Below are 27,937 nucleotides of genomic sequence, written 5' to 3'. Positions count from 1 at the left end.
TCTTGGCGTTGTGCAATGCATCTGCAATGTAGTCAGCCTGGAACGCAACCATTGAAGATCAGGCAGTGCTTTGAGTGACTGGTCAACTCTCAGCATGTCCTCTAAACACTAAAACTCTCCCTTAAATCCATCACTATCCCACTTTAAACCTCAACCTAATACTGTACTGACACCAGTTCATGATATATTCTGTAAGTATAAAACATTGTGGTTAAAATGTTCAACCACAGTAGCAAAACAATTCATATCTTATCTGCAAGTGCATGCTGGCGTCCACACTATTACAGTGAATTAGTTTAACTGATGAGACTTTCAGAAGTGAAGTCAGAATTGAATTAAAAAATATTGCCAAAAGAGCGATTGACCATAACCCTGTGAGAATCCCCCGTAGAACTCCATCCACCCAAATGCACAAAATACTTAAATATTTTAGATAAATTAAAAACTAATTTGACACTAAATTAGTTCTAATCATGGTCCCAAAATGTTTTGTTGGGGGGCCCATATCTCAATTTTGCATGCAATTTTTCAGAGGCATTGTCCCTACAAATTCTTGCAGGAACACACATTATCACAAAACACAATTACTTAGCATAGTTTCAAATCACTCACACCAACCTAGTTCTTTAGCAACATGTGTGCATTACCTTAAAACATAACCTGAATGCAAGCATTAAAATTGAACTGGAATCCTGCCATTTAAAATTAATTATTCTATTAATATTCTGTAAGCAGCTCCACAATAATTGATCAATTCATGCTTTTTTTTTTGTTTCAAAAGAGAGACATGTTGCTCTATGGTAGTACATAGTCATCTTTCAGACATTCATTTAATAAAATGACAGGGTCAGTTCCTAAACAAAAGCAATAAAACTGAGCAATATTGGACAATAGCATTAAAATATTTTGCAGACTTCAGGTTGACGGATGACAAAGCTTCAAGCACTTGACCTAAATTCCCCTCAATGGCAGTCATAAGCAAAGAAATTCCACATTGCAGCTAGTCCAGGTAACAAGCAGGCTTTGTCAAATCACCTGGGTGAACAGAAACAGAACTTGGAAACTAGGTCCAGCCCATCAGAACCATTGTTGCATAAATTAAATAAGAAAATTAATTTGACAGCCAAAGTCATTTCTTGCTCAGAACACTGAATTAAGTTGAACCGTAGTCCAGTCTGCAGCTAACAGGCACTGCCACTTCAGAGCACTGCAACACAGGGAATACTGGTTTCCATTTCAAAGCAGCAGCCTGAAATAGCAAACAACAAGCGCTCAATTCATTGGTACATAAACACCCTATACACCAGCCATACTAAAAAGGTAGTCTGCAGGCCGGATCCGGACCCAGAACGGGGTCAATAGAGACCGTGCGTCCAGACTTAAAAATATATTTCTTTTGGGTGGGGTGGGGGGAATTCAGTTGGTATTCAACTCCTGGTATCATATGAACAAACAGACATATAAAATTAGGAAATTAGCTCTAAAACTGCACATTTCTCTCTCTGCCAACAAGAGGAGTGAACAGTTTTGGGGTCGAATGGATTGCAAGGTAAATTACAATATCCATCCAGACCTCTGCCACCTAGGAAGATTGTGTAAAATAATATTATAATATTATTATTTCAGTACACCTGCTATAGACTAGTGAGAGCTACAATGTGTCCCGCTACTGCATTTAAAGGACACTCTTCCAATCAAAGAACTTCAATGTTCTTTGGTGTAGAAAAGATGCTATTCACTTGCTCCTAGGTTGCATTCCGATCCTTTACTCCTCTAACCAGTGTACACTTGTTCACACCTCCTCAGAGTTAAAAACATTGGATTAGCATAAGCATGAGTTAGGGAGTTTCCCTTTTACATCAATCCTTGTGATATCCATGAGGGTTGAACGAGTGCACACTTGAGAGAAGGGTAGAGAATCGGACTGCAGCACTAGCCTGCACCACCATGTTATGTTGAAGTGTAGTACCAAACCCATGTGTGTGGTTATACAGAATAATTTCAGATCAATAGGAGATGAACTAAGAATGCAAATACTGAAATTCCAATAAAATAACATTACATTCGGTAAAACATTGATTTGCCACTCAATGACAAAGGAAACAGAGAAACCACAAATCATGACAATCCTCGGCAACGATGGACTGTTCCAATTTTGGATGCATGAATCGGGAGGTGGTCGGACTGACGTTTAAACCGAATCTGTTATTCCAGCTGAAATGTGGAACAGAGGAGGCCTCATAACTGAACAGCCTTGCATAACTGACAGCTCTCAGACAGAGCACACTTTTAAATAAAATGTTTAGTTAGCATGGATTAATTATGTCACAGGGAGTTTAGGTGGGACTGTTTGATGATGTCACATATAGTTAATCCCTGTGTAAATTCTCCCGCTCTGGAAACATTGCTCAAGGGCCCACTATATTATTTGATTCATCCAACTGCGAACCCTCCAACCACAATCAGTTCAATAACTTCTAGTTTGGGCACTTTCACAATGGTATCATAGCACTGTGCACTTAACATTTCACTTCATTTTATCATTGTTACAGGTAAGATTTAAATTAAACTAATTTAGATTGAAGAGTTGCCTCTAAACGGGATGCATTTGAGAAAGACCTCATTTGCACTCAGTGAAATGTTTAACCATGTTGGATGTACATTACCTGTATCAGGTGAATTTAGTGTTGTGTAGCTGAAATCCTCCTGTGTGCAATGACTCCACATATTGCAGAGCACTTTGCATGGAGGTCAAGCAGTAGCCCTCCTCTCCAATCAGATACCTTAAGACAGAAGAACAGTTAGAACTCTGCACCATTGTTGTACAACAGTGGTCACCAACCTTTTCCGAGCCAAGATCACTGTCGCAGTCAAAAAGCAGGCAGAGATCTACTGCTCAGAATATATATTTTTTTTAACATAACTTTACAAATGTAAGCCTATGCAACATTAACCTAAGCCTAAAACATACCATGCTTGGCCTGCCAATATAGTTCTTTGACCATATATAATATAAATATATATATATATTATATATATAATATAAATATAAATAAATATGGATTGCAAGGTAATATATATATTTTTTTTTTATAATAAAAACACTAGCTTTGATAACAAAATAGATCAGTGGTTGTATTACTTGCGAGGCAGAGCATAAATTGAAATAATTTGCTTTTTTACTTTACTGGACTGGTGGTACCTGCATCTGATGGTCAGTGTCAGCAGAGGGAGAAAGCAGCAGAGGGTCCGCCTCTCACTGTCCCTGCGTTCTCCTTTCCTCCAGTGAGACTTTGGAGTATTCATTCCGCCAAAAAGTTGCAAAAAGTTTAGTTTTCAACTAAAACAAGATTTACTATTGGACAAATGCAACTTTTGGAACAGTATTGGTGGAATAAATACACCCCTGACCAGAGAGAGGGGACAGTCTTCCACCTAATGATGAAACACTAGTCGCTTCGCATTATTTCTGCCTCATGCACAAATTAATATTGTTCTAATGACCAGAGAACCAGCACACTACTTTAGTCCCCCCCAAAAACAACCTCAAAACCCCTACTTCCTGAGCTATGCTCTTTGAGTTTCTGGCCATGGTTTTAAACGTCATGAAATCTCATGTAGGCTAGTATAACATTTTGCTGTAGGTCGTGGTACACTGGCAATACAGGAACTTTCCAATTGGACAGCAGCACAGTAAGCACACTTGATTTAGTCACAGCTGTCCTGGTCCACCATGTAGGCAGTATGTCCCTTCAGAATGTGAACCCTGTCTACCCGGCGAGCAGGGCTTTGAATCACAACAAATGTTTGTTGATCAAGTAGGAATTCCTTGAAGATCAGTTGGTGACCACTGTTGTACAATTTACAGAAATCAATAAAAATACAAATCTGCCTAACCACATCTTGGTAATCGTCACAGCAGATTAAATGATGAATACCAACCTCATATTTTATTCATTTTATTTAGTCCAAAACACAAAAAAACACATTTTCATAAAGATTGTTTCAAGCATCAAATTCCCTTCTCATATCCAACCATACCGTGACTAACCAATAAGAAATGGTCCAGTGAAGCAAGAGTTCAATTTTCATTTTATAAAAAAAAAATCCTGGCCCATTTGGATATAAAAGGGGGAGGGAAGAACAGACGTGGAGGGTGACAAGGCAAGACAGTAAGCAGGGTGGAGGTTTTCCTTAAGGGAGCGGTGCAAGGCCGGAGCCTCGTCAACTCTGGGTGACCTTAAGCTAATGAGACTAAGACATGAGAGCAACTCAAGCCAGGGCTTGCTTGTGTGTGTGTCAGAGATAAAGAGCGATGGAAAGATGTCTATCACTATGCTTCTATGATGGGGGTAGGGAGGGGCTTGATGCTTTTTTATCAATAATAAGCATGTAAATAACATCACCCCTTCTTATTTACTTTTTTGACTAGTCATTTTGCAAATCACAGCAAGAATTCCTACATGTAGGGCCCACCTCTGTAGGGCCTTGGTCCCCAGTGAGCCTCACCTTGCCTTTACTCTTCTGCTTCCAAACCACTGAGCTGCATGATCACCAAGTAAGCTTTTAATTTGTCTTTTTGTAGAGAAGGAAAACCAAACGAGAATATCCCCACATGTCTTCATTACTGCCAATCTAACCAGCCTGTTAAAGGCTGTTTGTATTGAGATAAATAGACTCTCGGGTGTGGTCTGAGCTGACGTGCATGGAAACTCAGACTGAGCCAGAGGGGGAGACGGTCTCCAGAAGGGGAAAGTAGCATGTCGCAGGTGGAATGGAATTAGGGGACGTGTTTTCTGTGAGGTGAGCTGGGATTTAAGTCTGTGTGAGTTGGAGACCTACCCTTCATGAATGAACTCCTCCAGGGCAGCACACTCTGACACCAACTGAGGCAGCTCACAGTGCAGAGCCACATAGGAGAGGATGGGCAACAAGTCATCTGCCCCACTGACAAAGAAACAGAGAAGGAGGGTTAGTTTAACAGAAAGGCAAGAAATTAGTTAAAAACCAAATCATTTTTTTTTTTAAATAGTTGTGCTATAATAAAGTGTTTACACTCAATCACAACACAAAAATCACACCCTCATTACCTGTCAATACAAACATTACTATAAACTTGAAATTAGTCTATAAATTCCAGTGTTAACATAAATATTACATTCAGGGTCAAAAACCTGGAACATCATAATGCAACCAGTCATAGACGATGTTGACATAATTGAAAAGCCATTACAGGGTTGTTGATCTGAAAGTTCTGATTGAACAAGTCGAGGGGGAAAAGGAGATATTTAAAAAAGACAAAGTGAAGTAGAGTGTCGCTGTACAATCTTAACGCTGTGAAATACATTTTCCATAACCAAAAATAGTTGTTTCAGCTGCCATACAAAACTGAAAGTAAAAGATACAAAAACAAAACTTAACGGGAAGCATAGAAATCTTGTACATAGAATCGATATACCGCTTCTTAGACTTACTTTCAAGTATAATAGATCTATGACTCACATTTCTATTTGGTCAGGTTGCCCCAAAAGTTACATTTTGCCACTAAAATACAAATACAGTCATGGGAAACAAATAAAACATCACTAATCACCCAAAAAAACAGTTGCATTCCTCCACAAATAAGCACCCAAAACACTTTAAACTGCCTAAACAGCACCAGAACATGAAATGTATTTTGAATTTTGTTAGAGCAATACGGTGCATTAAAACTAAAAGCAGATTTGCCTAGCTCGGTGACAAGGAAAACAGATAGTGGGTTAATGTGCAAAGTCAAACACGCATACATATTCATTCATACTTCTTGTGAACACAATAACACAATTTGTGAGAATAATGATCACATTTAATGCATTAACATTTCTTCTGCAGTTATCAAACAGACTCCTCGGAATAGAAGAAGCCTTTCTTTAAAAATACTATGGGTAAACTCTTAAAGTGAAACACACTGATGAAGCAATAATAGAAATGGCAGTACGCCATTGCCATGTCCAAAAACAAATCACACACTAAAATATATTGACTAGGCCTAAATGCAAATCGTATCTAGTGTAAGACCGAAAAGGGAAGTTTCTGAACTCATATTCCATTACATTACCAGCAGCCACTATATTATGGTGCTCCCAAAAATAAGCTACATCTGCCAGAGCTAAGAAGTGGTATCCAGCAAACCACATCCAAAGTCCGACTGCTCTGCACACTCCAATACAAGGAGACAAATATAAAGCATGCGTTTAGGGCCGTGTCCGTAATTGGTCAGCCAAATGACCAGTCTCCCTAATAACCATTCAAAAAGCAACAAAAATTTAAAAAATTATGATATTTATTGTAACTCACATTTTCCCCTCTCCTGACTACATGTGCTGCCATATAAATAAAATGAATAGAAGGGGCTTCGAACCCCTAACCCTGGCAATTGGTCTGGTAAACTCACAATGACTACCTGGTCTTGTGATGGAAGAATTTCCATGGTAATGTAGAATGTTAATTCAAATCATGTTAAAGGCCCAATACAACCTTCATTATCATCAATATCAAAATAATTTCTGGGTAACTTTACCTTACTGTAATTGATTTCCATATTTAAATTTAAAAGATTAAATTGCTGTTAGCAAAAAAATTCTCAAGCAAGAATTTTCCTAGGACTGTTTGGGAGTGGTCTGAGTGGCAAGGAGAAAACTGAAAACTAACCATTATTGTCTGAGAGGTTTGGAACTCTGTTAACCAACTTACCACAAGATAAGGTCACCATGGAAAGCCAAATCTCCTGCCGATGCAAACCTGGTGTTAAAAGGTGTGTAGATTTCAACCAGCAACTATCAGGAAATACATTACATGATCAAAAGTATGTGGACACCTGCTCATCAAACATCTCATTGCAAAATCATGGGCAGTAAAATGGAGTTGGTCCCCCCTTCACTGCTATAACAGCCTCCACTCTTCTGGAAAGGCTTTCCAATAGATGTTGGAACTGCTGCAGGGACTTGCTTCCATTCAGCCTCAAGAGCATTAGTGAGGTCGGACACGGATGTTGAGCGATTAGGCTTGGCTCACAGTCGGTGTTCCAATTTATCCTAAAAGGTGTACGATGGGGTGGAGATCAGGGCTCTGTGCAGGCCAGTCAAGTTCTTCCACATCAATCTCAACAAACCATTTCTGTATGGACCTGGCTTTGTGCACGTGGACATTGTCATGCTGAAACAGGAAAGGGCTTTCCCCAAACTGTTGCCATAAAATTGGAAGCACAGAGTCAGCTACAGAATGTTATTGTATGCTGTAGCATTTTGATTACCCTTCACTGGAACTAAGGGGCCTATCCCAAACTACAGACCATTACTCCTCCTCCAAACTTTACAGTTGGCACAATGCATCCGGGCAGGTAGCGTTCTCCTGGCATCCGCCAAACCCAGATTCGTCCATTGGACTGCCAGATGGTGAAGCGTGATTCAGCAACCCAGTGAACGCTCTTCCACTGCTCCAGAATCCAATGGTGGCGAGCTTTACACCACTCCAGCAGACGCTTGGCATTGCGCATGGTGATCTTAGGCTTGTGTGCGGTTGCTCGGCCATGGAAACTCCTTTCATGAATCTCCTGACGAACAGTTCTTGTGCTGACGGGGCCTCGAGGCAGTTTGGAACTCTGTAGTGAATGTTGCAACTGAGAACAGACAATTTTTATGCACTTCATGCTTCAGCACTCGGCGGTCCCATTCTGTGAGCTTGTGTAACAATTTGCGGCTAAGCCGTTGTTGCTCCTAGAAGTTCACATTTGACAGGTGAAAACAGTTGACAGTTGCCACTTTGAAAGTCACTGAGCACTCAGTAAGGCAAATGTTTGTCTCTGTGTGCTCGATTTTATACACGTCAGCAACGGGTGTGGCTGAAATAGCAGAATCCACTAATTTGAAGGAGTGTCCACTTTTGGTGATTTAGTGAAACACTGATCAAATATTTTTACACTTTTACAGTAGTAGTTTCATCAGCTTTTATACAATATGATGCAGTACTAGGCAGCACTAGGCCTAACTAGCAATGGTCATCAAAATGATTAAAAGGTTTGAAAAAGTATTCTAATAAATGCAATTTGGACAATGGATGAAAATATTTTAAACTTTTACATTTGTTAAAATCCATTAGATATTTACTGAATTATAGCATGTAAAACATTTTACTGGCACAGACAAAAACAGTTCTGGGAAGCGGGAATTCAGGTATTCAATTTGCCAAATTTCTCTTTTGTTTTCTTAGAATGCACTCATACACCAAGTGTACAAAACATTAGGAACACCTTCCTAATATTGAGTCGCACCCCCTTTTGTCCTCAGAACAGTCTCAATTCGTCAGGGCATGGACTACAAGGCATCGAATGCACTCCACAGGGATGCTAGGCCCATGTTGACTCCAATGCTTCCCACAGTTGTGTCAAGTTGGCTGGATGTCCTTTGGGTGGTGGATCATTCTTGATACACACAGGACACTGTTTTAGAGTGAAAAAGCCAGCAGCTTTGCAGTTCTTGACACAAACCGGTGCGCCTGGCACCTACGATCATAGCCCGTTCAAAGGCACTTAAATAATTTGTCTTGCCCATTCACCCTCTGAATGGCATACATACACAATCCATGTCTCAGTTGTCTGAAGGCTTAAAAATCCTTATTTAACCCATCTCTTCATCTACACTAACTGAATCGGATTTAACAAGTGACATCAATAAGGGATCATAGCATTTACCTCGTCAGTCATGGAAAGAGCAGGTGTTAAAGTTGTGTTTACTCAGTGTATATGAATAGCTTAACAAAGGGGTGGCACAGGGCTGCAACCACTAAACACTTGCTATGTCTAGGCCTACATACACTCACCTGTGTCATCCAGACTGCCTCAATTACTGTTATGTTCTGTTGCATAATTCAACAAGTGTATCAATAGCAGGATAGCCTCGGTTTAAAATAAACACCCTTGGCTCTACATTACACACATTTATACATACTTTACATTGTTCGCGAGATCAGACATATCACTAATCAGTGTTCATTTTCAGAAGTTTTCAAAAAGTTTTCATTTTCAAAAATTCAACTGTATTAAATATTTTAAATTCCACAAATTTACACCCATCAAAATAGTTATTTCTTATGTTTTTGTGATATAACTGTCGAGACGATGCAGAACGCTAAAGATAGTGTATTCCATTGAGCCCACTTCAACTATTATCGGGGGTTTGACAGGTCATTACTAACATTTCCGCAGTTGTAACATTAACGTGAAAAAGCGACAGGCACAAGCAAGAGTATGAAAAAGTCACAGGAGTACAACGAAAGCAATCAATCCAGCATGATTTAAGTGACAAGTAGGGTTCTGGCGGTCACAAAATTTAAAATCAGCCGGTGACGGTCAAGCAAATAAGTGTCCGTCTCACGGTAATTGACCGTTAATTAACAAACACATTTAGCATCTCCTGGCTTCCTACAAGCCACTGACGCAGACCTTTGGAAACCTACATTTTAAAAAGTCTAATAAATCCATTATTTTACACAGGTCTAAAGAAATATGATATGAAGAAAATGTAGTCTATTTCAGAAGAACAGAAAAGCATACACAGTTGTCCTGATCTGGCTATGCCAAATGGCTGTGGGGTACACTAGGTCATTTAGCAGACAAGATTTGCTTAGAATTCCTTGACATTTTATAGCATGAAGAATACAATTGAACAAAGCTGAATAAAATAGAAAGAACATTTCCTCCAAACTATTTCAGTGAGTGCACACTGTGTTGAGCGGCTAACAAAGAAAAAGGTATTCCTATACGCTTCATTTAGAGTTCATGTAACTTCAGTGGTTCTACAAACGTTGGGCTGTATGTTTGGATTTTTAATACATTGTAAGGCTGCATGATGCAACTAATGAGGAATTGAAAAAAAATATTTTGAAAGGCATAAGCTCTGCTTAGTTTTTTTTGCACCGGCTGTACACACCACTTCAGCAACTCATTCACAATTTGACAAGCAATTTTATGGTGGCATCCCCTTTGTGGGGCCGTAATGAAACTTCTCCCTGGCTCCCCATCACGTGATCAGGTCTTTCTCACAGGCTACAAGTGAAGACAGACATCTGGGACGCTACTGCGCGTGTCCTTATCCAATTCCGAGGTGCAAATTGAAGATATTGGAAGAAATGTCCACATTTACTTTGTCTCCCAACAATGTGAGTAGGCCTAACGTACAGCAAAAGTACTAGCCTATGTCAATCTACTATCCCCCATAGAATAGGTCGACCTTTGTACTATGCAAGAAATAAATATTCCAAACATAGACTGGGACAGTTGTGGGATGCGATGGATCCCAAATTAATACAACCACTAGCCTCAAACTACTTACACAATGTGGCTGCCACAACAGATAAGAACATTTAGCTTAAAATGATAAACTATTTCTTCACATTATAAGCACAGCAATGCGCACACGGTAGTAGGCTGTAAGCGCATATGTTCCAATAAGAGGAAACCACCATCATCAAAAGTGACCGCAAACACAATTATGCATGTAATGCTTATTATAAAAGGTGCATTTTTATGGTGAAAATTCTTCCCCAAACTTGAAACTCACGCGCTGCTTATGTATGCCAGTTAGGCGCTACAACCATTGTAACACGGATTAACGTGCTTAATTTTAAGAAGTTATTTGGCCACCTTAGTTGTGATAGAAACCTTATTAAAAAGATACAGGCCCATGGGTTAGGCTACATGAGGTGTGCGACTGATTCGAAAAAAATAACCATTATTTCTTATGCTGGGCATCATCCACAAGTGATAGCCTAATATTGTCACCCAATTTGTTTTGATTTACAAAGGACCATTATGCACTGTATCGAAACAGGGGCAAAGGGGAAAAAAATACATGTCATCTATGCACTTAAATAGCGAATGGAGGACACCTTTCCCCATGGTTTATTTTCATGTCAGCCAGGTAGGCTATACTCCGGTTTTAAAGAGAAGCAATGTGCTTAATATTAGCAAGGTTGAGAAATAAATATAGCAAGCCTAGCCTATAGAAAACTGATGGGAACCTCTTTTTAATAGAGGCCATTACTCGGTTCTCTCTCGCAATTGCATAGCCTCTAGACATTTTGAGCAACATGAGCTCTCATGAAGTGTTCAATTAGATTTTCGAATACATTTGCATTGATGTCACAGTGATTAGAAGGACAATAGAGTGCGGAGTATCAGGTAGTTAGCAAGTTTGGAAGGCTACCAATGACCATCAGCAGCATCAGCTTGGAGAAGTCTGATTACCATAACTAAACAGTCACGTGGAATTTGACTGCCTTCATGACTTCACCGCAACAACCCTAGTGACAAGTGGATTTTGCACCCCTCAAAACAGAGATGGCTGAAAAAGACAGATCCTCAGATGTGGGGCATGCGTGTTGCTACTTTAACTGATGTGGCTCAAACACATATTGATGGGTACACTTCCTACTTTTACTTCATGCTTTGCGCCTATGGGAACACTTGCAATGGCCACCAGTCCATCCATTATTCCATAATTGTCTTGAATGGGGATGCCATCCCATTTATTCTATTTCTACGTATGCTGCTGCTGCCGCCGCCTTCTGGGGGGGGGGGCATTGACTAGGCAACCGAAGACTCCTTTGCTACAACACCTTGCTTGTTTCAGCACGTTGATAAGAGTTCACGTTACTGCAGAAACAGACAACCGCAAGAAATCCCGGCCATCCAGTCTTCAGGTAGCTGTTTGTTCCCAAAATAAAACATTTTTAAAATGGTTATGGCAATGTTTTTTTCATGACTGTCTTCACCCATAACTGTCGGTTACACAGTAATTGTGCCATCACTACATGAGCTATGCCCTCAATGCTCCAAACAAACAATGAGAGAGAACGATTTGTTTGGTTGGTTGTGGAGCCCACATCCTCAAACAGTTTTAGTTTTAGAGGTGCCTGATAAGTTCATGCAATGGGCCTATGGGTGGCTGGAGTCAAAGACTGGTGCCACCCAAGTCATAGACTGTTCTCTCTGCTACCGTGCGGTACCAATGCACCATGTCTGGAACAAACAGGACCCTGAATAGCTTCTACCCTCAAGCCATGAGACTGCTTAATAGTTCATCGATAGCTACCCGGGCTAACTCCGGACTCATCACATAAGCTGCTGCTACTGTTAATTATCTATCCTGTTGCCTAGTACATAGTACATATAGGTAGGTATAAAGTGACATAGCTAACTCAAATCTAACTGTTCACATACACGTGTTTAGCAAATGTTATTGCAGGTGTGGCGAAATGCTTGCAATTACCTCGTACCTCTGCACATCGACTCAGTACTGGTACCCGTGTATATTTTACAGCGAAGTTATTACTCATTGTGTATTTATTCCTTGTATAATTTTTTCTATTATTTCTCTTCATTGTTGGGAAGAGCCCGGAAGTTAGCATTTCACTGTTAAGCCCTATTCGGATGGGATAAGTTTTACTGGGAGTGCTAAGGTCATGTAATTATGTGCACGAGCACAAATTCACCATATCTGTAATTTTAGTCCTGTCCGAATCTGCCATGTCAGTAATGTTTTACTTGGAAGGAAGGTTATCACAGCCCTAAAAAACTACTGTTTTTCAGCAAACGCCAAGGTCCTCTGATAACACTTAGCCCGTGCGAATAGTCATCCCTGTGTTTTGAGAGATATTACAGGGTTTAACAGGTGCTGCATCCCAGTTTGGGTAAGAACATAGGAACAAATTGATGCTTAAAACAAAGTGCTGTGATTGTAGCCTAAAGATTAATGATTTGTCATATATCAACTTTCCCAGTGCCATACTTCTATTAAAAGATGAAGTGGACAATATACAGTGCAATTGATAAATTGCCAAATCCATCAGGTAATTCAATCTCTGCATAGGTTACAGAGCTTATTGATATGGATTATCATTTAGACTTCCGCCGAACTCAAGGCCATCAGGCCAACATTAGGCTATCCCTAGACATTTGAAATATCATCACGCATAGAAGAGCCTCCAGGCTTCCGTCATAACGGTCAATTGTGAAAAACATATTACAGGGCAGTTTGCTAAAACAAAACCCGTCTGAATCATCCACTGGAAAAAACAGGCATGCTGGGAAAATAATTACATAACCAACATTCTCTAGTAATACTGGTCCCGTGCGAATAGGGCTTTAGTCCAATTAGAATTTTATGCAGACAGATGTTTACTGGGTGTCATTTAGGTAGCGTATGGACTGGCTCTTAAATGTTTGATCTACCCCATCAGTTTCCTGCCTACACTAGCAAGCCTCATTAAATTATCTTCTAGTAGTAGACTACTTAATCAAGCAAACAACCCAGTAAACTTTCTCACTACATTACTCCCCCAACCTCAAATGACTTAACGTCGACACTCTGCATACCCATTACATGGTCTCTGACCTATAGCTCTCTCTGTTGCCCAGTAGAGCCGCTTTCCTATCCACAGCTCCTAGGCTAGCTGGGCCCTGCCTGAGTATGTTCCAGACAAGGCGACCCACTTTGAGGGTCGGCCAGGATGGGGCACTCTGCAGGGGGCAGTGATCCTTGGCCAGACCCCTGCTGTGTCTGGCCTTAGTGATCTCTGATGAAGTCTGACAAGGCGACCACTGACCGAGGCAGGAGGTCCTAAATTATATTTGGATACTCCCCCCAAAATATCTGTACAGCAAGTCTGTATAAAAGCACAGAAACAGAATAGGTCAGATATTATTATTTTTTTTAAATAAATAGTGCCTTCAGAAAGTATTCATACCCCTTGACTTATTCCACATGTTGTTACAGCCTGAATTCAAAAATGTATTAAATATATTTGAGGTCGACCGATTAATCGGAATGGCTGATTAATTAGGGCTGATTTCAAGTTTTCATAACAATCGGTATTTTTAGACATTATTTGCCCTTCTTTTTTTTTTTTACACCTTTATTTAATCTTTATTTAACTAGGCAAGTCAGTTAAGAAAATATTCTTATTTTCAATGACGGCCTAGGAACGGTGGGTTAATTGCCTTGCTCAGGGGCAGAACGACAGATTTATACCTTGTCAGCTTGGGGATTCGTTTTTGCAACCTTCCGGTTACTAGTCCAACACTCTAACCTCCTGCCTTACATTGCACTCCACGAGGAGCCTGCATGGCAGGCTGACTACCTGTTACGCAAGGGCAGCAAGAAGCCAAGGTAAGTTGCTAGCTAGCATTAAACTTATCTTATAAATTTTTTTTTTTTAAACTTAACATAAATCACTAGTTAAACTAGTAATATCAACCATGTGTAGTTAACTAGCGTGTCCTGCGTTGCATATAATCGATGCGGTGCCTGTTAATTTATCATTGAATCACAGCCTAATTCGACAAACGGGTGATGATTTAACAAGCGCATTTGTGGAAAAAAAAAAGCGCTGTCGTTGCACCAATGTACCTAGCCATAAACAATGCCTTCCTTTAAAATCAATACACAAGTATATATTTTTAAACCTGCATATTTAGTTAATATTGCCTGCTAACATGAATTTCTTATAACTAGGGCAATTGTGTTACTTCTCTTGCGTTCCGTGCAAGCAGTCAGGGTATTTTCAGCAATTTGGGCCACCTGGCTAATTGCGAACTGTGTGAGGTCCATTTATTCCTAACAAAAGGCCGTAATTGTTTTGCCAGAATTTTACATAATGACATAACATTGAAGGTTGTACAATGTAACAGCAATATTTAGACTTTGGGATGCCATCCACTAGATAAAATATGGAACGGTTCCGTATTTCACTGAAAGAATAAATGTTTTGTTTTCGAAATGATAGTTTCCGGATTCAACCATTTTAATGAATAATGGCTCGTATTTCTGTGTGTTATTATGTTATAATTAAGTCTAGCATTTGATAGAGCAGTCTGACTGAACAATGGTAGGCACCAGCAGGCTCGTACGCATTCATTCAAACAGCACTTGTGTGTATGTCAGCAGCTCTTCGCAATGCTTCAAGCATTGCGCTGTTTATGACTTTAAGCCTATCAACTCCCGAGATTAGGCTGGTGTAACCGATGTGAAATGGCTAGCTAGTTAGCGGGGTGCGCGCTAATAGCGTTTCAAACGTCACTCGCTCTGAGACTTGGAGTAGTTGTTCCCCGTGCTCTGCATGGGTAACGCTGCTTCGAGGGTGGCTGTTGTCGATGTGTTCCTGGTTTGAGCCCAGGTAGGAGTGAGGAGAGGGACGGAAGCTATACTGTTTGACTGGCAATACTAAAGTGCCTATAAGAACAGCCAATAGTCAAAAGGTATATGAAATACAAATCGTAGAGAAAGAAATAGTCCTATAATAACTACAACATAAAACTTCTTACCTGGGAATATTGAAGACTCATGTTAAAAGGAACCACCATATGTTCTCATGTTCTGAGCAAGGAACTGAAACGTTAGCTTTCTTACATAGCATATTGCACTTTAACTTTCTTCTCCAATACTTTGTTTTTGCATTATTTAAACCAAATTGAACATGTTTCATTATTTACTTGAGGCTAAATTGATTTTATTGATGTATTATATTAAGTTAAAATAAGTGTCCATTCAGTATTGTTGTAATTGTCATTATTACAAACAAAAAAGTTTAAAAAAAAAAAAAAAAATCTGCCGATTAATCGGTATCGCTTTTTTTTTGGTCCTCCAATAATCGGTATCGAGAAATCGGTCGACTTCTAAAATATATATCCCCCACACACAATAACCATAATGACAAAGTGAAAACATGTTTCTGGATATTTATTGTCCATAAATATTTATTATATTTATTGAAAATTAAATGCAGAAATCTAATTTACATAAGTATTCACTCCACTAACACAGAACCCAAACCGGTTGAGCGTGTGTGCCATCGTGCATAAATGTATTTTGTCCCCCCACACCAAACGTGATCGCGACAAGCAGGTTAAAATATCAAAAACTCTGAACCAATTATATTAATTTGGGGACAGGTCGAAAAGCATGAAATATTTATGGCATTTTAGCTAGCTAGCTTGCACTTGCTAGCTAATTTGTTCTATTTAGCTAGCTTGCTGTTGCTAGCTACTTATAGTCGCAATATAAAGTCAAGAGAAGAAAAAGCCTGGAAGGAAGAGAGTTCACTAGAAACGATTCAGTTGACCGTTTTATGTGTGGATTAATTGGCGGAGGACCTTGTGCATTTCAGGTAAAAATAACAACAATGTTTATATCCCAGGACAAATTTGCTAGCAAGTGCAAGATAACTAGCTAAATTGACAAACGTTTAATGCTTTTTGATTTGTTTCTCAAATTAATATAATTGTTTCAGATTTTGTTTTGATATTTTAACCCACGTGTCGCGTTTGGTGGGAGGGGGACAAAATATATTTATGCACGATTGCACACGCAAACAGCCGGTTTGGGTTCCGTGTTGCCGCCACCGACCTATTGTCTCTTTCAGTCACCCATGTGGGTATAACCAATGAGGAGATGGCACATGGGTACCTGCTTCTATAAACCAATGAGGAGATGGGAGAGGCAGGACTTGCAGCTCGATCTGCGTCAGAAATAAAACTGACTTCTATTAAAGCCCTTGGCAACGCAGATGCTCGTTGGCATGCGCGAGCAGTGTGGGTGTAATAATTGAATAATATAGATTCCTAAATGTATTTTGTCGTCAGCCTGTGAGTCAATACTTAGTTGTAATCTCTGCCCAAGGTGCTTCAACAATGTCTTTCTGGGCAAGTCTCTAAGAGCTTTCCACATCTGGATTATGCAACATTGCCCCATTATTCTTTTCAACATCCCTCAAGCTCAGTCAAATTGGTTGTTGATCATTGCTAGACAACCATTTTCAGGTCTTGCCATAGAGTTTCAAGTATATTTAAGTCAAAACTGTAACTAGGCCACTCAAGAACATTTAATGTCATCTTGATAAGCAACTACAGCATAGATTTGATGTTGTGTTTTAGGTTATTGTCCTGCTGAAAAGGGGAATTCATCTCCCAGTTTCTGGTGGAAAGCAGACAACCAGGTTTTCCACCAGGATTTTGCTTAGCTCCATTCAGTTTTTTTTTATCCTGAAAAACTCCCTAGTCCTTAACACTTACAAGTGTTAAGGATATAACACGATCCAGTCATCACTGTGCTTGAAAATATGGAGAGTGGTACTCCGTAATGTGTTGTTTTTGCCCCAAACATTGCCACATTTTGTTGCAGTTTTACTTTAATGCCTTATAGCAAACAGGATGCATGTTTTGGAATATTTGTATTCTCTACAGGCTTCCTTCTTTTCACTGTCAATTAGGTTAGTATTGTGGAGTAACTACAATGTTGTTGATCCATCCTCAGTTCTCCTATCACAGCCGTTAAACTAACTGTTTTAAAGTCACCTTTGGCCTATGGTGAAATCACTGAGCGGCTTCCTTCCTCTCCAGCAAATGAGTTAGGAAGGATACCTGTATCTTTGTAGTGACTGGGTGTATTGATACACCATCCAAAGTGTAATTAATAACACCATGCTCAAAGGGACATTCAATGTCTCCCTTCCTTTTTTTTTTACCAATAGGTACCCTTCTTTGTGAGGCATTGGAAAACCTCCCTGGTTTTGTGGTAGAATATGTGTGGGGTAAAGTGATGTAGTTATTTAAAAAAAATATATGTTAATTTGTAAAAACATTTCTACTTTGACATTATGGGATGTTTAGTGTGTGTAGGCCAGTGACACAAAAAAAATCTCAAATTAGTCCATTTTAAATTCAGATTGAAACAAAATGTGGAAAAAGTCAAGGTGTGAATCCTTTCTGAAGGCACTGTAAATAACACTGTTTGCACTGTGTGTGAGAGATTTGAGGGGAAACGAGCATGGTCCAGCATGTGAGCATGTTCATATCCAAAAAAGCAATATTGTAGTATTACACTCACATGGCTGCAGTTTTGGTTTCTGCCTCATGAAGGCAGGAGTAGTCCTCAGCACAAGCACAGATCAGACGCAACGTTCGAACTGCAACAGAACAGGACACAAAACAAAGGTGACTAACACATACAGTTGAATTCAGAAGTTTACATACACTTAGGTTGGAGTCATTAAAACTTGTTTTTCAACCACTCCACAAATTTCTTGATAACAAAAAATAGTTTTGGCAAGTCGGTTATGACATCTACTTTGTGCATGACAAGTAATTTTTCCAACAATTGTTTAGACAGATTATTTAACTTATTTCACTCCAGAAAATGTCATGGCTTGAGAGGCTTCTGTTAGGCTAATTGACATCATTTGAGTCAATTGGAGGTGTACCTGTGGATGTATTTCAAGGCCTACGTTCAAACTCAGTGCCTCCTTGCTTGACATCATGGGAAAATCAACAGAAATCAGCCAAGACCTCAGAAAAAAAACTGTAGACCTCCACAAGTCTGGTTCATCCTTGGGAGCAATTTCCGAATGCCTGAAGGTACCACGTTCATCTATACAAACAATAGTACGCAAGCATAAACACCATGGGACCACGCAGCAGTCATACCGCTCAGGAAGGAGACGCGTTCTGTCTCCTAGAGATGAACGTACTTTGGTGTGAAAAGTGCAAATCAATCCCAGAATAACAGCAAAGGACCTTGTGAAGATGCTGGAGGAAACCGGTACAAAAGTATCTATATCCACAGTAAAACGAGTCCTATATCATCATAACCTGAAAGGCCACTCAGCAAGGAAGAAGCCACTGCTCCAAAACCTCCATAAAAAAGCCAGACTACGGTTTGCAACTGCACATGGGGACAAAGATCGGACTTTTTGGAGAAATGTCCTCTGGTCTGAAGAAAAAAAAAATACAACTGTTTGGCCATAATGACCATCGTTATGTTTGGAGGAAAAAGGGGGATGCTTGCAAGCCAAAGAACACCATCCCAACTGTGAAGCACGGGATTGGCAGCATCATGTTGTGGGGGTGCTTTTCTGCAGGAGGGACAGGTGCACTTCACAAAATAGATGGCATCATGAGATAGGACAATTATGTGGATATATTGAAGCAACATCTCAAGACATCAGTCAGGAAGTTAAAGTTGGTCGCAAATGGGTCTTCCAAATGGACAATGACCCCGAGCATACTTCCAAAGTTGTGGCAAAATGGCTTAAGGACAACAAAGTCAAGGTATTGGAGTGACCATCACAAATCCCTGACCTCAATCCCATAGACAATTTGTGGGCAGAACTGAAAAAGTGTGTGCAAGCAAGGAGGCCTTAAAACCTGACTCAGTTGCACCAGCTCTGTCAGGAGGAATGGGCCAAAATTCACCCAACTTATTGTGGGAAGCTTGTGGAAGGCTACCAGAAACATTTGACCCAAGCTAAACAATTTAAAGGCAATGCTACCAAATACACTCAATTAGTATGTAAACTTCTGACCCAATGGGAATGTGATAAAATAAAGAGAAACTGAAATAAATCACTCTGCTATTATTCTGGCATTTCACATTCTTAAAATAATGTGGTGATCCTAACTGACCTAAAACAGGGAATTTTTACAAGGATTAAATGTCAGGAATTGTGAATAAACTGAGTTTAAATGTATTTGGCTAAGGTATATGTAAGCTTCCAACTGTAGGCATATGGAAATCATCAATAACATCACACAAACAAGTCAAAACAGATTCCAGCCTGTCTGAAATAAAAGAACATTGTGTATGGGATGTTATTGGAGCAGAGAAACATGGGTTTTCCACCCAATTAAATGCTTCTGCGGTATGAGAAATGTAAAGAACACTTCCCACACTATCATTGTCCAGTGAGGGTCTTGAGGGTCTCACTCACCAATGCACTCCAGCTTTCTCTGGGGACAGCAATCTCTGCACAGCAAGCGAAGCTCTTGCACTGCCGAGTCATAGGGGTAGGAACCATGCAGCATGACAGGGTCCTGGGGGTACAGTTTCGATGGGACACCAACATCACCAGGTGAGGCATCCCGATACAGCCTCATACTGGACTCAAAGGACAGCTCCCTCTCTCTGTGGACCTTCCTTCATAGTCCAGGACACAAAGAAATAAGAGGTAACCATGCCAAATCAACAAGTAGTGTGACATGACTGACACCAGCTTCACACAGAACTACCTTTCTAAATGGACAGATTGAATACATCAAGGAACGGTTGAATCACAGGTTTGTTAATCATCTCACTACACTGATACACATAATCAACCATGCAGCAGGCTAATAGGAGAAGAGAGAACAGTTTATAGTTGTAGCATACCGACGCCATCTATCGACCACTGCCTGACATCCAACTCCTTTTGCAAACAAGAAGCTTTTACTAGGGATGTGCACGGTTATTTGAATATCAAATATCCGAACCGACGTTAGTATTCAAATTCTTGTGTTATTTTTGTAGGCCTATTTTAACACCGAAAATGCCTTTTCTAAACGTAAATAACAAATCCATGTGACATTGTTACATATAGGATATACCATGACATTTAAAATGATTAATTTAATAAAACAAACTTCTCAATGTAGGTTTTATGACGTGCACCCCATAAAAAAGACAGCTAGCCAACTGGTAACCTTCACATGTGTATCTTGTTGTTTATGTTAGCTAATTAAATTCAGCAGAGGCTTAAAGTGTAGCAAGTGGAGTGATAGTTCACTAACGCAATGCAAGATGCAATAAAATCACAGAATGAAAAGTTAGCGAAATGAGAAGGAGTAGGCTACCACTGAGCAACCAACAGGTAAGCGGTTGTTTTATCTGAATGGAGTTGGGGAGAAAGCGGCATATGGCCTCAATTAGCCTAGTTAACTATATATGGTTAGCTTCTCTAGGCTACTCTAGTCAAGACAGGCACTGTTATATGGGATGATAAATAACATTGTGGCTGCTACAAGTTAGCTAGTCTTGGCTGTCACCGAGTTGCCTTGGCGCCTCTCCTGCTCCCTTTGTCTGCTCTCCCTCTCACACACACTGCCCCCTCCGCAGCTTAAGCAATAGAGTGCCAGCAGTCCTTAGGTTAAAACCGTAAGATGTATAAAAAAACCCACATGTAATTCAAATATCCTACAGAAATGCATGATACTATTCGAATAGTGAAATTATTTCAAAACCCCAATCACTAGTTTTTGCCACAAAATATGGGCATGTGATCATAGCTGCAAAAAAAAAAAAAGAGAAGATTACCTGAAGAGAGCCAACAAAGAGCTCCAGAGGGGAGTGAAGAAGGCTTCTTCTATGCTGGCCACACACAGGTCCTTAGAACTGGCTGTGTTCAGACACTCAAAGGAGAGAAGACATAGCGACAGCAGTTGATCTGCAACACAAAGTTATTTTCATACATTTCCCTCAACAATTAGAAAACACGAGGTCTACATTTTAACAGTCATACTAACCAATGGCAATATGGATGTCCTTCACAATAGCCTTGAGGTGTTCTTTGAGATCACGCATCTCCAAGTCTTGAACGAGAGGCTCCTCCTGATCCAACTGTGACTGTTCAAAGGTCACGTCAGGGTCCCCATGTGATGGAGCCCAGTCCAGCTGTGTCAGAAACTGCTCCAGATCCTCAAACGAATTCTCCCTGTCCAGTGTATGGGGCCCATCACTATCCTCCTCGTTAGCAATATGGTCATGTGAGAAGGAGATATTGAGAGAGGCATCGGAGGACATACTGTGGCCCACTTCGGATTTTGACACGTTCTGATGAGAGTCTGACATCAACAGGCTCTGGGCGCTGTGGGAGGGTTTCATAGGCAGGGCAGGACTTGTAGGGAGACTCTTACTCACGATTGGGTAGAGCCTGTTGTAAACTCTGTACTGGAGCCTTTTCAGTAACATCATCACAGGGTGGTCTGGACAGCTAGGATACACACAAAGCACACAAAAATGACTCCTCTATTCAAAAGGAAATTAAGCAACATTATGTATGGAAAATTATAGAACTAGGACTGCCTTGTGCGGCCTCGTGTTTAGTACCTGAGAAGACATGAAACAAGGCCGGACACCAATGTGGAATCATCAGGATTTTTCTTAATGTTGGCTTTCCATAGCTTGGGCCAGTCCTATAAGTCAAACATACACAGGATGAGGACAACTCGACAGGAAACACTAAAGTTCACTTATCGATACAATGACTTGTCAAGTTGTCACTGCACTTTGAACTCACATGATCTTGTTCATATTCCAAAACATTTGTGTACAAAACACGTTGCTCCTGTTCTTCTGCAGTAATTGTTCCAGATGCGGCAAATCTCCTGCATACAGCATAGACACGTTGATTTTTTTTTATTTAACTGGACAAGTCAGTTAAGAACAGATTCTTATTCATAATGACGGCCTACACCGGCCAACGCTGGGCCCTATGGGACTCCCAATCACGGCCGCTTGTGATACAGCCTGGAATCGAACCAGGGTGTCTGTAGTGACGCCTCAAGCACTCAGATGCAGTGCCTTAGACCCCTGTGCCAATCAGTAGCCCTTACTCAGATACATGGATGCAACTGGAGCTCAGCTCCAAGCACCATTTCAATTACTTTCATACTACATATCAGAAGACTTAAATTAAGGGTGGATTGAGTGGTTAATGAGGGGAGATGGTTCTGAAGTATTCTAAACTTAACTGCAAATACACAAGTGTCAGGTTTCTGTTCTTATTCCAATTCCTACAAAGTAGCAGCACTTATACTACAGACATTACTTATGCGGTTAGACTGTAAAGCCATACAACAGTCTTGAACTGTGATGTGTACCAAGTTCTACTGTCAGAGGGGACAAATGCTCACCTGTTGGCCTCCTCCTGCAGCCGCAGTCTCCTCTCCTCCATCTTCCTTTGTAGCTTCACACGTATTAAGGAACCCTTCCCAAATGTCCACTGGATCTAAAAATAAAACAGCAGCTCACCCCAAAGCTACATGCCTATCCCCATGGATAACCAATAGGATAAATTCTCTCAAAAAGGTAGCTACTTTCAAACAACACTAACAGGTCAGTCACTATAATAGATGTAACTTTAGGGTCCTCTTATGACTCAGTTACAGGAGACATAACATGGGGTGTCTGGAATGTGTTTACCAAGGATCACAGGTAAGACTCATTCAGCCATGATGCCATAATTTGGATCCTGGTGTAACTTAATCGAGTGGACATTCTTACCCAATTAACTCCTTACCCAATTGACTTATATAATATCAAACTGACCCCGAAAGTACAAATTAGCAGAAGGATACAGCATCTTGCCTGGCCTTGGCAATGATTAGGTTCTCCATCATCTGCCTCTGAAGAGAGAGTGTCTGCATTGAAAGAAAATTGATTAATATTTTACATTTCCAGACTACTTCTAGAGATGTTACATGTCAGAAATGTCCTAATTACATTGTGAGAGAGATAAGACAAGTAATATTTCCCAGGAGGAAGAATTCTAGTTGAAAAGGTAAACATAAAATGTTATCACCTCAACACTACAACCAGTAATTGCCTGAGGTAGGCTGACTGTTGGCTGATTGCATATATGGCTCATCGGGGTCTGAACAACAACTTCATTGGTTAAGGGTTGTCAGTGATTGCACTTGAGTAAGCTCCTGGAGAGGTCACTTCTACTGGGTCGTTCCACCTCAAAAAGCACAAGAAATGATTGACCCACCGCGTTGTGTCATGTTGGCTGGATGTCCTTTGGGTGGTGGACCATTTTTGATACACACGGGATACTGTGGAGTGTGAAAAACCCAGCAGCGTTGCAGTTCTTGACACACATACCGGTGCGCCTGGCACCTACTACCATACCCTGTTCAAAGGGACTTAAATATTTAGTCTTGCCCATTCAACCTCAATGGCACACATACAAAATCCATGTCTCAATTGTCTCAAGGCTTAAGAAAATCCTTATTTAACCTGTCTCCTCCCCTTCAGCTACACTGATTGAATCAGATTTAACAAGTGACATCAATAAGGGTTCATAGACTGACCAGGTAAATCCAGGTGAAAGCTAAGTCATGGAAAGAGCAGGTTTTCTTAATGTTTTGTACACTCAATGTATAATACCTCGTAAATATATAACTGGACCAAACTTTTTCTAACAATGAGTTAGACATGAGGAATACAAATAAATGGTCAAAAGCCCAAGACCATCCTATGATGGTGCCACGTTGAAAAATCACTGCGATCTTCAGTAAGGCCATTCTACTGTCAATGTTTGTCGAATGAGATTGCATGGCTCTGTGTTCGATTGTGTGTGTGGCTGAAATAGCCGAATCCACTCATTTGAAGGGTTGTCCACATACGTTTGTGTAATATATATATAAAAAACTAATTGGGAACATCCTACTACTAAATCGAATCAAAGTGTGTCACGTGCGCCGAACACAACAGGTGTTGTAGACCTTACAGTGTAACGCTTACTAGTCATCCTGTGAGTACATGTGCAGTAGTCTGTGCTACTGGTGCTTTCACGACAACTGAGAACCTCGAAAAGAGTACTCTTGAACGCACTAAAATCTGAGATTTCCGAGTTCCCAGTTGTAAAACGTAATTGAAACTACACGGACATAAAAAGTACCTTCACAAATTCCTTCAGTTTTTCCCACTGAGCCCGCAGATCCATTTGGCCGTTATGTCGCCGAAACATTCTTTGCATCTAAGTCGTGTAATTTTTTTTTGTTCTAAGCGACTAAAACGCGTGGAAAAGTCCAAACTAGTATTCCTTGAAGGACACGACAACGCGATCATGAAGAGGAAGAAAAAAAAACTGCCAGCTGTAGTTTGTATTCTGACGGTATTTCGACTCAATCTCTAACCGTAGAGTGAGTCACTAATCCTGTTGATTTCTCAACTAAAACTCGAATCCAAAAAGAACGTGTGGCGCGCCAAATAAAGTCCAAACGAATCGATTCCCTAATCACCTTGAAGGGGCGTGAACCTTGTATGGATTCACATGCCACTAGTCTCGTGCATGCATGCGATTGTGCTTCAATGCAAAACCCAGAGTATTATATTTAAAAATAAATATGAAATAGATAAATCAATGAGTACACTTGCGTCAAGCATGAATAATTTCTTATTTCCATGTTATCAGTCTACTTCATTCAAAACAGTTTTCTGCAAGTCTACAGCTCTAAATACCCACCATAGCGTCCCAGAACTGATGGACATAATTAATGTAGAAGAAACATGATGCTGAGTTCTTGTTGGATCCAACTCTGCCTCATACCAACATCAGATGGTACTCATGTGTGTGTGACAAACTCATTTGTAGTGGATATAACAGCTGTGTGAATCTCACAACCTTTCTACTTTGCTTCAGTGTTCTACTGTAATCTGACACACAACTGTGAATTAAAATAGCAGCCAGTTAATTTACAAGATCCCTAAATTTATCCAACTTTGGGGATATTCTAAAATCATGGTTGCAATGTAAAGTTTGGTTAAACTAAATGTGGTGTCTCTTTGGTATAAGTGAATAACACACAAACAAAGACTGACCAGGGAAGTCTTCTGTGTACGGGCCTGTGCAGGGGGGAGTCGGGCCAGACGAGCTTCATAATTTTCTTTCAACTTCTGGTTCAACCGCGAGGCCTCCTCTATGGGTGTAAGCTCCCTTTAATACATACAAAAATGTTTAGTCACATGTTACCAAAGGTATAAAATATATCAAGTCTATGACTGCGGTGGCTTACAATGTGAATTTCAGTTCTGCACTATTTGAATACTCTGTATTAAATCAACTCTGTATTAATCATCGACCTCTTCAACAATTTAACAAAGTTCTACGGTGACAACCATTCATTGATAAGAGTGACTTCTGATGTAGGCATCTCATGAATACTGTAAACAGAGAGCATCCTTCTATTTCACAGAGTGGCTATTTCTAGAACTCTCCTTTTTGTCCCTTGATTGTTTAGTCCCCAGTTTCTCCGACAACAACTCACTTCCTGGTATCCTGCGACTCCACTATCTGCAAACTCTGGAAGATTTCTGGGGACAGGAAGGTGATGACCTCCCCTCCACCCTCAGAGAGAACTTTGCGCTGTCCAGGCCTGGGGTTATATTTAGGCCCCGAGTAAATAACCGGCTCTTGTGGTTGTGGCGAAACTGGAGGAGGGACAGGAGGTTGACACGTTTCGGGAAAAAGTCATTTGAAAACGTTGCAAAATTTGGGGCTAAATATATTTACCAATCTTTCCAGGGCTTACTGCTAAGGCTGTGGTCAGGCTGAGTGCTGCCAAGTTGATAGGTGTCGTGTAGGAGATAGGGGTTGCAGGTTCATCTCTCCTTCCTATGAAGGAGGACTTGGCTCTCTCCAAACACTGCTCAGCCAGCCTCAACATCTTTTCCACCTCTACTATCTCTCCCTCTGGATGAGTAAAGAAAATCAAAATAGCAGAAGAGAAAAGCAACATTTTACAACTGGTAACCACTTCCCACTACAACTAAATTAAAACAATCGATGCTAAGAAATGATTAAATCTCAGTATCTACATCATCGAGGTTGATACAGTCATCCTTTAGTGTTGTTGATTATTTCAGGAGGGAGTAAATTAATCAATGTGTGAGGTAATCCTGTGATTGTCTACAAACAAACACAGTCAACTACTTACTCCTGGACTTGTTCAATTGTTTATTTTCTACCTTCTAAAACAGTGTTTCCCAAACCTTGTCCTCGAGTACCCCCAACAGTAGACATGTTTATTGTAACCCTGGACAAGCACAGCTGATTAAACTAATCATCAAGCCCTCAATGAGTTGAATGAGGTGTGTTTGTCAAGGGCTACAATGAAACTGCTTACTGTTGGAGGTACTCAAGGACCAGGGTTGGGAAATACTGTTCTAAAATGACTTATAGACCTGCCTTGGCAGCTTTGAGTGAAGTGGAGAAAGAGATGACAAACGTCATAGTATCTTGATTGAGCTTAGATGTCTTTATGCTCAGTGACTGCCAGGCATAAAGATGTAGTTACAGTCCCATCCTGAAAGCACATCTTATCTACAGAGCACCTCTTGAATGAAATGAGATGTATTTAGTTTTGCATAATGGAATATTGTCCTCATCTTACGCCTAGATACAGCATCCTCCAAAAGTGAGTGGGTGATGAAGTTGATACTCCTCAAGTATTCACAGTAAGCTTCCTAGAGAAAAAAGAAAGCTGTAAACTTACAATTAGGCTACTGTAGAAACATAACAGTATTACAACAGAGATAATAGCACATTATGCCAACTAGCTACTGTAACAAGTGATGCTGCATTGTTTACGTCATCAACGAAGCATATTTCGTGGCTATAAAACTCGTTCACCACTGTAATTCTAAATCAAACCTTACAAAAAAAGATCGCAGTTTTGAAACTGCTGTTGGATGTGGTATTTTGGACGCCGAACTGCAGTCGAACTGCAATTATACTGTAACTGCAGTCACACAAAACATATTGCAGTAAATATATATATATATTTTGGAGGCAGGATTTGCAGCATAGTGAAGTTATACTGCACTCTGACTCAATCTTTTTTCGTAAACTTGACATTAGAATACCTTATGTCGGTTCCCTGCGTCCAATTGTATAGCCACTTTAGCTATTTTCATGGCATGCTGAAGGGGCTTCATGTCAGCGCCAGCTGCTGCCATGGTGGTGGTGGTTGTTATTGTTGTGACCAATCGTTCCGGATGTAAACTTTGCATGAACGAACGGAAGTATATATTTCAACAGCCACAAGATGGCGCTACAGATTTTTTTTTTTTAAACTAACCCAAGATAGAACACAGCCTGTCAGATCCAATGGGAAACAAATAGTCTTAGTGGGATGAACAAGCAGGGAGGGGTCAGTGCCGAGCATGAGCGAGAAAGAGCCTATTGCTGTCTTCTGGAACGTTTTCTACTATTGATAGGGAACGCCTACTCTGTGAAGTGCGCGTGTGCAAGAACTCAACTTGCCCTTTGCACTCCTAAACATAGCGATTTTTTATTAAAAGGGGTAAAGTCT

At 40.3% G+C, this 27,937-nt stretch overlaps 1 protein-coding gene across 3 annotated transcripts in view; it reads right to left on the bottom strand.

The window, feature by feature from the left end:
• LOC112252294 (VPS9 domain-containing protein 1) overlaps positions 1–27,645 on the bottom strand; it is a 29,510-nt gene extending 1,865 nt beyond the window's left edge. The window contains exons 1-16 of one of the 3 annotated variants that reach the window (XM_024423408.2): positions 27,489–27,644; positions 27,017–27,089; positions 26,137–26,316; positions 25,892–26,054; positions 25,446–25,560; positions 23,198–23,260; positions 22,754–22,806; positions 22,138–22,225; positions 21,948–22,033; positions 21,365–21,831; positions 21,156–21,285; positions 19,798–20,003; positions 17,919–17,997; positions 4,843–4,947; positions 2,667–2,783; positions 735–1,249 (exon numbers count right to left, since the gene is read on the bottom strand). In XM_024423408.2, the coding sequence (XP_024279176.1) occupies positions 2,672–2,783; positions 4,843–4,947; positions 17,919–17,997; positions 19,798–20,003; positions 21,156–21,285; positions 21,365–21,831; positions 21,948–22,033; positions 22,138–22,225; positions 22,754–22,806; positions 23,198–23,260; positions 25,446–25,560; positions 25,892–26,054; positions 26,137–26,316; positions 27,017–27,089; positions 27,489–27,635 (2,067 nt within the window). In that variant the 5' untranslated portion in view covers positions 27,636–27,644 and the 3' untranslated portion in view covers positions 735–1,249; positions 2,667–2,671. The other 2 variants (XM_024423410.2, XM_024423409.2) reach the window with 2 other exon arrangements.
• Between the last annotated feature and the right edge of the window lie 292 nt (positions 27,646–27,937).

The sequence above is a fragment of the Oncorhynchus tshawytscha genome, linkage group LG06, assembly GCF_018296145.1.
Source record: "Oncorhynchus tshawytscha isolate Ot180627B linkage group LG06, Otsh_v2.0, whole genome shotgun sequence".
Classification (NCBI taxonomy): Eukaryota; Metazoa; Chordata; class Actinopteri; order Salmoniformes; family Salmonidae; genus Oncorhynchus; species Oncorhynchus tshawytscha.
The sequence above is the reverse complement of the archived record's forward strand: the minus strand, read 5'-3'. Positions and strand labels throughout refer to the sequence as shown.